The sequence below is a fragment of the Sparus aurata genome, chromosome 11, assembly GCF_900880675.1.
Source record: "Sparus aurata chromosome 11, fSpaAur1.1, whole genome shotgun sequence".
NCBI lineage: Eukaryota > Metazoa > Chordata > Actinopteri > Spariformes > Sparidae > Sparus > Sparus aurata.
Genome location: NC_044197.1, coordinates 9,111,118 through 9,122,713, shown reverse-complemented (window position 1 = coordinate 9,122,713; position 11,596 = coordinate 9,111,118). Strand labels below are relative to the sequence as shown.

At 40.9% G+C, this 11,596-nt stretch overlaps 2 protein-coding genes across 5 annotated transcripts in view; one reads left to right on the top strand and one right to left on the bottom strand.

Moving 5' to 3' along the window:
• Window positions 1-297: 297 nt before the first annotated feature.
• Window positions 298-5,060, bottom strand: tmed5 (transmembrane p24 trafficking protein 5). Its single transcript, XM_030434405.1, has 4 exons — window positions 4,727-5,060; window positions 3,957-4,054; window positions 3,691-3,871; window positions 298-2,439 (listed from the first exon to the last, which is right to left on the bottom strand). The coding sequence occupies exons 1-4, from the start codon at window positions 4,913-4,915 to the stop codon at window positions 2,221-2,223; spliced, it is 687 nt and encodes a 228-aa protein (XP_030290265.1). The 5' UTR covers window positions 4,916-5,060; the 3' UTR covers window positions 298-2,220.
• Window positions 5,061-6,067: 1,007 nt separating this feature from the next.
• Window positions 6,068-11,596, top strand: part of suco (SUN domain containing ossification factor) — a 41,243-nt gene continuing 35,714 nt past the window's right edge. For all 4 annotated transcript variants that reach the window (XM_030432816.1, XM_030432815.1, XM_030432814.1 and 1 more), the window contains exon 1: window positions 6,068-6,344. In XM_030432816.1, coding sequence (XP_030288676.1) covers window positions 6,292-6,344 — 53 coding nt within the window. In that variant the 5' untranslated portion in view covers window positions 6,068-6,291. The remainder of the gene's footprint in view (window positions 6,345-11,596) is intronic.

The following is an 11,596-nucleotide window of genomic DNA, read 5'->3' as shown; positions in this document are numbered from 1 at the left end:
CCAAAATGCATCTAAGAGACCCGTTAGTGTCATAAATCAATGTATAATAATGTGAGGATGACTGATAATGATGACCAATGAATACATCCTTTTTTTTCAGTGCTCCTAGCCCCGGATACTGCTCTACAGGAGGGTTTAAGCATCAAATATCTGCACTTCTAGTCACTTCTATTTCATCTCAGCTGCTGCAAGAGGCCCTAGTTTTTCTAGAGGTATCTGCATACACTGTGTCCACATACAGAAAAATAAATGTAGGAAAAACATCCAGAACAGTAGAAACACAACACAACACAAGGATCAGAAAATGTATGATTGTTTAATTTTATACACATTTACAACTACAGGACTTTAGTTCAATAAATATCGTATGACGTCACATTTCTTCATCCCCGCTGCTTCATCATGGTAGTGACAAAGACTTTTCAAAGATGGTGTTGCTGCTGATTTTACAACCTTCTACTCAGTAACTTAGAAAAACCTCTTAGAATATTTGTAGACTTTTATTTTTTATAAATCTTTAAAGCACTTTAAAATAATCATAAACTTGTTTTAACTGCAACTTTATTATACTAATCAGTTAACCGTTTTTGAGACAGACTCTCGACATACAGGACTTAAATTAAACATTGGGTACGACAGTGACATCAGGTAGTCAGATGAATAAAGGATGGTTGTTAAACTGAGACAGTGGGTGACCATTTCTTACAGTAATAGACTTCCTGTACATCACTGCAGGGACCAAAATTCATACTCTGTATACCGTATCATTTTAAAATAAAAAAGATTGCTCAAAGTTTGGCAACACAGCACTTCCGAAGTAAGGCTGTTAAGTTATGAAGGCAAGTACTCACTGGATGATCTTTGTCTTACAGCACAGGTCAAAAAGACGATTACCACATAGAGCTTCCAGTCAGGGAACCAAGTTTCATCTGTGGAGCTTGGTAATAACAATACGAGGAATCCTCTCCACAGCCATAATCACAAGCCACTGTGGTGTATTAAACCACAAATGACTCAAAAACATCCTCAGCAGAAGGTGTGGTCCCGTTTCTGGTCAGCCCCCCATCATTTCATAAAAATACTTCTGGGCTTATAATGTTAATTTGTTCTCTCAAAATATGAAGACACAAGAAAAAGTTGTTCTGTGGCATCAGAGGCAGTGCAATCATAAGATGTCAGTTTGTAATGATGGAGAGTAAAAACAAACAAAACAGACACAGGCCTTTTAAAAGACTGCTGACCCGCAATAGCAGTGAATGGCTCATGCATATTGAACCGAGTAGTGCACCCTTGTCGTAGTGGTAATGACCTTATAGAAATAGATTTCTGTCACCAGAGAGTCAGGCGGGCTCAACATCTTCACACCGTAGGTGGCCGTAAGCAGACACCCAGCAGCAGGCATGAGGCGGAGCTGGCTGCTATTTGCCCCCACAGGTCGTGGCAGAGATTTGGAGATGACCTGTTTCCTTTTTTTTTTTACTTCCATGATCCATTGGGTGCTAAAGAGCAGCATTAGCAGCACGGCCCTACAGGAACCCCCGACTTTACAGTATTGGCATGAAAGGGGGAAATGATGGGACTGAATCTCTATGAAAAGGCCTCACAGACTGGCAGCTACATACGAACAGCTAAGGCATCATGGTAACAGGCAAAGGAGGGGAAGATTTTCAATGCGGCACACATGAGGAAGACAGAGTGACTACACTTCCCAATCCCGTTTGGCAGAAACAAATCAAATTCTTCAGACACCATAACATTACTTCATCTGGTTTAGCACAAATAGAAACACATCCAAAGAAAAAAAGAGGACATTTTTGCAATTGGCATATTACCTGATAATTATAGGCATTGTTATAAAAAATAGTCACATCATAAATGTGCTTGTTTTGTAACATTCTGTGAAGATTTACAGCAGCTAGGAAGGACTATCAAACAATGTACAAGTTTTAAAGAGAGACAAATAGACTTTGAAACAGAGACAAAGAGAGTTAGAAAAACACTCCAGTGGATTGAAGACCAGAGCAACAACAGTGGTGACTGGGTTATTAAAAACGTCAAAATGTCTGTCTGTTTGTGTATGTGTGTGTGCATATGTATGTGTATCAATAACACCCTTTGTTAAAAGTCACAAGCCAGGACATCGGGGGGGAAAAAATCCAAATGGCATCCGTGGGCATGTGTGTTAGTTTCTCTCTCTGTGTCCCTCTGTTTGGGGTGGTGTTATGTACGAATTTTCCTTTTATCCTCAAACAGTGAGCGGACCAGGTAGACCTGAACCGCTGATACCAGCATCATAACAATGACGTTTACCACAGACCACAAGTTCACCATGTCAAAGTTGCTCTCCTGGATGTTTCTGTCGCGAGCCTCGAACGCCCGCAGCACCGTCTGGATCTGCACACTTTTGCCCAGGCGACTCTTCACGTTGTTGATGGTGTCCTGAAGGAGACGAGACATACAGGATAGGATTGACTGAAGCTGTTCTAAGAACCATTGCTTCTCCTGACAATAACTAAATGCAAAAATGTACAAAGTAGAGGGATTGAAATGAGAGTTAGATCTTTTGAGATTGTAAACAAAGTAGCTCAATCGGGTGTGTTCCTTCTTCCATGAGGGAAAAACTTCCTGCACAGCTGGCAGATACATTTCCTGCCTTTAAATGAAGTCCAATGTGACTTCTGACACAGATCAAGGCTGTTTCTGGTGAGAGGGCAGTACAGGACACTGTGGTGCAAGCTCAAACAATTGGCTTCCCTCAGCCAATAGGTGAGAGTTCATTACATTGTCTAGTCTTGTGACACTCCCCTTATGACTCTGCCTGTATTATATTTTTCCATTGGGCTGGTTGGTACACCATCCCATGCATTTCTGGCACTGTCACAGCAGGGGAGAGCCACGCAGAGACAGGTAAAAACTTAACTTAAGAGACAGGACCAATCATGTGTGATGGTCTTAGTGTTATCCTCAACTCAACAGTAAAGAGAAAGCTTTGTTTCTAAAAGTCTCAGTGTGTTCAGCTCTCAGCTCTTCTGATGCTCATCTACGAATCTTTGCACTCCTGTCTATTCTATTCTATTCTATTCTATTCTATCCTAACTCACTCTTATTTCACATGCACTTTTTCAGTACAAATGGAATCAGACAGATATGGACATATTCTGCACCATTTAGTCAGTGGGTTAGTTTTAAATATTGCACTAAAGATTATAAAAGAAAACAGGCAGCCACAGTGAGCAACAAAGGCCTGCAGGTGACAGGCTCTTGCTGAAGTTGTGACTAGCAAACCGCCAACAGATCATCAAGGTAGTTTTCTTTACCTTGCTGTGCTTCTCAGTGGAAAACACTCACACCTTGCCAGTGTGACCTGCCTGCACTGCATAGCTCTGAGCAACTACCTCCCCTACTATGGAAAATCCCCTCATGTGGTGGATTGAATGCTATTTTGTTGACTGCCTGTTGGGTCACTTTGCCCCCCCATGTCATCCTGTGAGCACAAGTGGCACAGTGACAATTATCTCAACGGCAGGCAGGAGGGGGGCGAAGTCTGATAGATGCAGCGAGAATAAAACAAATACACGCTGAATAGGTTCAAGCTTAAAAGTCTATTTTTCAGCAAGTCTGGAATTGGTTCCATGCAAATCACATCTTTTTCTGGACCACATAACGAGACGTCTCTGGCTGCATCCTCACCATAATGTCTTCCAGCTTCATGTCCAGCATGTCTGTTCCAATGACGTACTCCTTCCAGTCGTCTGGTTCCTCATCTGCATCCATGTTGTCCAGGATCAACTCAAAGAAGATGAGCTTCTCGGAGACGGTACTGAACGTGTTGTCGAAGCAGAACATGTAGTCTCCATCCTCAGTTTCAACACTGGGGGAAAACCACAGGGAAGTGAGAGCTCATGCATGCGTCTGTGTCAATACAGTACAACTCCCACATCACCTGTGTAACTTACGTGTGCACTCCGTCTGACTTGCGGTAGTCACTGAACAGCACTTGGCCAGAAGGAGAGGAGATTGTGAAATCTACATCGAGACCTGCACCGTCTAATACCTGTTGACAGCCGAGGACATTCACAAAGAAGACATTAGCACATTGAGAGACATTGAAACAATACTGCATGCCAGTGCTGGTTGCCATTTTCTCCAGAGAGTGACATAACATCCCTCTGTGTTAGTTTATTTAATGCACTAAATGTGAGGAATTCCAGTGTTTCCTCTCAAGGTCTTCCTTATTCTCCGCTTCAAGCGATAAGCCTCAAAACCTTGTCCTCCATGGTGTAGACACTACAACAGATATATTAAATGCTTGAGATGTCTTTCATGCAGGCAATAACAAAAGGCATCATTAACACTTGACACACCAGAAAGTCAAAGATATATCCACAGTGCTGTGAGCTGCACAATGACCCGGCATAACAGGTTTCCAACGATATGGAAAATGAGGTGTGAGCCACATAACCCACTGGTTCTCTTACACAATAGATCATTCATGTTGACATAGTAGTACATCAGTGCAGTGGTTTACTTGTGATTTGCATGAATATTGACGGAAAATGACACTCAAAACATGCAGCAAACGTGTAAAGTGAAAGCTATAACCAACAGATGCAATATTATGTCAATGTTGATTCTAGCTTAAGGGGTTATCACACTACAGACAGAGATTTGGGTAGCTTTGCTTAAGTAACGGTTCAATTTTATACACAATTATATCACTTATGACCTGATATTCAATCTCCAGGGAGGCATCATTCTTCATGGTCTGGTAGAAACACTCCTTGCGACCGGGGGGTAGAGTGAATGTGAAGTCGCTGTCCAAAGACTGGGAGAAGGCAGCCAGCACCACAAACCTCTCCGAGATAAGAGCCACAAACACGGATAGGACACACAAAAGTACCCGGCCTACCTCCATGGTCAAGCCTGCGTGTTTAAAATTCCAAACGAGCCAAAACGGTGTGACAGTAGCTAGCTACTGTACTGTTAAGTGACTGACGAGGGAGCTAGCAATGTTCGCCCAAACTTCACTTCTGTTAAAATGTTCTCACTCTGAGGGCTGTCGACACTTCAGGACCCCGCCTGTTTAAAATAGCAACACATATTTATTTCTTACGTCAAAAAATGTCCGATTAATTAACTATTATTTTACTGAAATGTATTGTTGTATTTATCAATCGATATATATTGGCTACATTTAAAAAAGTAAAGGCACATCTTTAGGGTTCTTCTCAGATTGCACTCTGGGATATGTAGTTATTTTGTACACGTGGGGTAAATAGAAGGAAACAGACTGTAAAATCATATTCTTCCTTACTGTAATCGAAACATTAAAGTTATGACTCTGAAGAAGGAAGACATTGACGATAATTTATACACGTTTGAAGTAGTTTTTATGGGGGGTGGGGCAGGATTTTTATATTCTAATGGCTCCAAAGATTTCACCTACATCGAGATAGGGTGCGTTTTACAGCAAAACTATGGCCTTTAAATTGAACCTGAATTTTAATGCCCGTTGGAATCACAAACATAAATGTATTCCCAATCAAAAAAAAAAAAACAAAAAAAAAAACAAGAAGATGCGGTGTTTGAATTTATGATACACTAATAATATGAGCGTTAATAACGAATGATTATTCTTGACACATATATTCAGGACTTTTTTGAATATCCATTTTTATTCTATATGACTGTATTTCACGATGAAGTCAAAAAGTACACAGTGTTCACATTCCCTCAAGCACCCACCACCACCTCATTAAGTGCTTTGAACTTTCGCATAATTGTCTTCACAAAACCACAGCTATCGACACAAGTCAGGTATATTACAAAAGTCTGTCATCAGGCGATTGAGCAATAAGTTGAAATAATGTGTGCTTTAGTGATTTGCTTATCAAGAAAATAGGTGACGCGTCCTGTTCCACAGTCACCAACTCATCTTCACGTCAAAGGGGTGGGGGTTGGCCTTGTCAAGTAGTGTTGCTACCTGTCCTGTGATTGGTCAACGAATCCAGAGGTCGGATTTGATTGGTCGTTCGTGGAGCAGGGGTTGAACTTACCAACAGTCAGCTTCCCGTCAACAGCAGTGGCTGCTAAAGCTGAAAAAGAGGCGGACAGGCGGTCCGCACAATGAAAACTAGCACACTTCAAGTGTAGTTTTTAGGTACAGAAGACGGTCGCTTGTGTATTTGTAATTAGCAACCGGCCCTCAGTCAACAAAAAGCTTGTCTTTGGTGTCGTGAGAAATTAGAGAAAAAAACAAAGAGCGAGGATGTTGGTCCCCGCGGGAAGATAATGAAGAGGCTGCGCGTTTTGTTGGTGTGCCTCATTGTAGCTCTCCTGTGCTGGTAAGCTAAGCCCGACATCTCCATTCACATCTTTAATGACATGTCAAACAAATAACAGTCGTGACAATCTGTTGACCACGTTTTAAGAATACATTTATTTGTCCGTCACGTCGTTTTGCTTAATGTCTTTTGCCGCATAATATCCGTTAGTCATCAATGTTCAGTGGCATGGATCCTCCTACATAGCTAACATTATCAGCTAATTCCAGTGTGTGGTGGGATGTTTAATTAGCCCAATTTAAAAGAACAGCCTGAGTCTTGTTCTTATTGATACTAAACATAGGTGACTGATTAAGTTTGACGATTAAATAGTTTTTAGTGGGTTAGTAGGTTAACCAGCCAGCTGTTGAATAGCAGCATAGCTAGCTAACCTTAACTAGATGGGCTGTGACAGCAAACGTTAATTGTAACATTGATCATTACAGAGAAATGTGGGAAGTGATGTTTACTATTGATTTTTCAAGAATCTAGAAAATGCCAAAAATAATTTGAAATAAAGAATTTTTGAAAAAAAAAGAAACTTGGCATTCTTAGCCTAATCAATACATTACTGACTATCATGGTGAAATGCACTTTTCTGTCTGATTGATTTAGACACACATCACATGACAGCTGAGGTCCTCTGCTTACACTATGTGGAGCTAGAGTTTACTGTCAACAGATGGTTACAGTCAGGTATTTACATTCAACAGTGTAAATAAGTTTGTATTTATAAAGCACGGGGTGTAGTTCCTCTCCTGAGTACACACATGCCGCGGAAACATCAGGTAGATTAACTCAACTCATGAATTTGTTTAATCTCAGAGGCACGGAGCAGGTAACAATGAGCACGGTTTGTGAAATGGGATTAGCAGTTCAACTAACATGCAACCTTTTATCCATATGGGTGAATCAGGAGCAGCAAAAGCTTCACTGTGTGGCCTGCAGGCTGTCGGTTCTGTCTCCACTGTCCTGGTCATTTGTTTGTGATAATTATTCACCATCACTTTTCTTGGCAATGTAGAGGGTTAGATGGTTTTGTTCTAGAAAGAACGTCGTAGAAAGTACCATTTAAAAATCATCCAACAACTGAGCTCTTCCATATTATGCAATACCTGAACTTCATATGTGCCGTCATTTTCTTCATTATAACGCTTACAGGAAATCTCAATACTTGAGTTGGCAGTACAGAGACAAGAATAGTCCTGGTAACAAAAGGTGTAATGATCATATTAATTTAATTTATATTTGAGGTCCCTGTTAATTATAGTCTAAAAACAGTGTTCTTTTCCTCCTCACTGTTTACTCAAAGCACAGGAAACGGAGATTTGTGTGCTCATGTTTTATTGATCATAGCAGGGATAAGCATTATGTAATGCCCTCATCAATAAGTAAAACTGTCTCCAGTACACAATCTGGTTAAGTGCATCCATGCTAGTATTAATGTTTTGCAAAAATGAGGCAAACTTGTATAAAATAAGTCTAAATATTTGGTCCTGACTGACTCTGATGTTGATTAATCCACTTTTTATTCTTTGTAACCCTTGTACCTTTTTTTTTTTTTTTTAGGATGAATGATCACATTCGTATAGATTAGATTATTTTTAAAAGAATCACAGTGATGAGATTCAGCGTACCTGTTTGTCTTTAAAGCAGTAAAATGGAGAAGAGAAACATGAGAACATGAAAAACACAGCAACTAGGCAGAACAGGATACTGCTCTCTGGTCACTGAGAGCAAGTAAAACAGGGATCAACATATTCTTAGTCATTTGAATTCAAAAATGTCCAAGGGAATATTGAATTGTAGTTTTAATCCATTAATGAGAGTCTTCCCTGTTAGCAACTAGTCTTGCTACACTCTGGCACGTTGGATATTTGCTTGCCTAAAACCTTGGTGCACGTTTTCACTTTCGTACAGACTCACTAATGACCACGCAACCACATGCACAGACTTCATTACTAATGCAATCCCTTTTTAGTGTGCTGTTGTCGGCCTCTCGCTCCTCCGTGCCAACTCTCACACGTCCCGATGGGAACAGAGAAACGGGGAACGCAGTTGTTGCAGTAATCTGAAGGTTTCCAAGGCAGCAGTCATTTTAAACAGAGAGGGGGCTCAGCAGACGGCAACAGACTGTGGGAAGCACCATTCTGTCGTCGCGATTAATCGGCTGTTTTTCCCTGTGCTGATTTAAATGGTCAGGGCTAATCTTGATATTTCTGGTCATCCATGTTTTTGTTTATGAGAATTTTTTTCCCCCGTAAATAACTATAAAACAGCTGTAGATGCTCAACGCGGGATCTCGCTATGCTGCAGTGCTCTGAAAGGCACAGCCGAATGTATTCTGTGCGTGTCATGCCGCCCCTTCACTCACAAATTCAACAACAGGGATCTTACTGTGTGCACGGTATGCTAGCTTGGGCTGTCGATGTCGGCATCACTGTAGAGAGTTTGCATGAGAGCGTTTGCTTGAGGGTGCACCCAGGTTGATTGTCAGTAATGATAGTTTACCACACACACATTTTCCCCCTGTTTAGATTTTAATTTTCGTGCCTAGACGTCGGCTGAGTGTGTTGTGCCAGCGCTCCTCTCTGCTGAACCCAGCGAACAGACAGAGCTTGTTATTGGACTTTCTCTCAGACATCTGGCATCTTTCTGCTTATTTCATTCTGTCACATTACACGAGAGACATAAAACAATTGGATCATTGATCATTGCATTTGTGTAGGAGCATGCACATGAGAAATAGCTGCATATCTTCTCATCATCTCATTTGCTTCCTGTGTCATAGGCTTATTAGTTTCATAGCCATTTAAAGATTATTGTCATTATGTAACATGATTAGCACTCAAGAGATAACTCTGCAGCCAATTGACCAACAGGGATTTTCTATTCTGTTCCATTAGAGTGCAGACACTGTCTAATCATCCATAGCATAACAGAAAAAGCAACACATTACACTTTGAGTAAAATTAATTTGTCAACCCAGTTGCTGTTGAATCTGCTGACTAACATGATTGTTGTATGATAGTGTCCGTGCTATCCATTCATTGTTTATGTAAATTAATTTGCCATTTTAATACCTTTATGGTACTGTGATTTGTTTTTTCTTCTGCTGCGGATTCCACCCATAGTGGTGTTGGTGCTGTATGTTTTGACAGCAGTCCGGTAAGAGGACACCACGGGATTGCTTGTCTGACCTGTTTCCTTTCTGAGATCATCTGTAGGGTGAGATGGTATATGAGCTTTCACTTGGCCTCTGCTGTCACATCAAAGTTTCCTAATGCACAGGTTCAGTACTTGAGCAGGCTTCTGTGTAAACCTCTGTTTTGCTGCATAAACACTCAAAATATCTTGGCCATAGAACACAAAAGAAAGCCCACAGCCAGTTAGCATGTTACATACATTCCCTTTCAACATACCTACACTTAAAAGTGTGAAATTGTTGTGAAAAGGCGAAGGCATAAAAATATTTCTAGACTGTGTGCTCCTCTGTTTGAAGTTGTCCTCTGAAAGGACCATGTGAGCACCATACTGACCAGGAAGCTGAAGCATAGCTGGAGGACCCTCTTGTTAAAATAACTGTGTTCTGCCCACATTGTAAAAGTTCCCTTTTTGGGGGCAGTTGTTGCGTAAGTACATCCTCATTGTGTTACTCATGTGCATTAGTGGCCTGTAGTCACTGATAGTGCTGCTTGTATTGCCAACCAGGAGACATTCTGCAGCACCTGTACTGGGCAAGAGAGTAAATGACAGAGAAACAGTGAAGACTGTGTGTGTTTTTTTGGCTGGTCCAGCCATGAAAAGGGAGGGGAGTGGGTTGTAACTTGAAGGTAACATGGAAGGTAACAAAGCCTGCCTTTGGACGAGACCGTGTTGTTTACTTTAGTGTTCTACTGAAGCAAATCAACTCCCAGCTATTCATTTCATCCAGCAGCCCTTGTTGTTACCTTCATGGTCCTTTAAAAGTGCGTGGCTGCTGTGATTTACAGCATGTGTGTTCATGCACATGCTAATTTTTTCTCTTTTCTCAGCTCTCAACAGATGACTCCTTGGTTTTTCTGGTATTGTCAAGCTTGATGTTTTACCTAACTTCAGCAATTTTTAGCATTATGTTTGCCACAGTCTGGCTGCCTATTTGTTGATCAGAAGAGTATGATAAGTAAGTGGTCGAATCCAACCTTTAGGTATGTGGACTGGCCAGTAATGTACACTCTTGCACTGAGTTTTATGTAGTCTGAAGGACATAGTTAATTTATAACGAGTTGCGATCTATACATAAGCACCTACATACTGACCTGTCCCGCTGTGCAAGTCATGTGCACACACACATGTGCAGATAAGACATACATGAACTTGTGACGTTGTGTTCAAGTCTGACTAAGGGCTGTGCATTAACTCATTGTTTTATCTTGCAATATAGAAGCATGTCATCATGATAGCTTTGAGTTTACCCATGTTTTTCTTTTCCTAACTGCTTATCTGGTTTGCTTGTTTGTTTATTTTTTTATCCCTCCTGACTAACTTTCTGAGTAAAGATGCAGCATATCTCTACCCTCAACTGAATGGTATCTAAGGTGCTCTAATCTTTAACCATTTGGAGCATTGATGAATTTACAAAGAATGGAAAAAGGAAAGGTTATCTGTCGGAGCAAACAAGACACTGACCTGCATGTCAAAAAATGAATCATCCTTTTCAGTGAGTAGGTCCAGGCCTCTTGTTCAAAGACGTAATGGTTTGTTGTCTTTTCTCTTGGCTTAATCAAAGAGTACCAGATGAGCTGTCCCTTTTTTTTTTTTTCAGTCAATTTTCAGAACTCAATTTGAAAAACAGATTAGGCGTGAAAATGCTTAGTCAATTCTTAGTGGCCAACAGAAACATGTAGATTTAATCAACTGTCAAATAAAAATGCGAAAAATGTGCTGGTTTTGTTTGTTTTTTTGTTTCACGTGTGATCAGATTACTTTCATTTGGCTGATTAGACTGGTTATAATCAGCTCTCAGTGAGTGCATTTATACCTTGTAATTCTGTCGTAAAATCTAGTGCCACAACTTTCTCTTTCCTCAGCTGTTGGCTTACAGACCAGAGGCTCAGTAACTGAGAATCCATCTTTCTGTTGTTGTTGTAGCGGGCCAGAGTTTGGCTCTGTGGGCTGGCAGTTCTAGGTTTATGTGAGGAGACAGAGCTGGACTTGCACTCCAGAACCCACTATTGTTCCTGCCCACTGGCCATGGAGACTGCTGAACACATTAAGCTCTCATGCCTGATGGC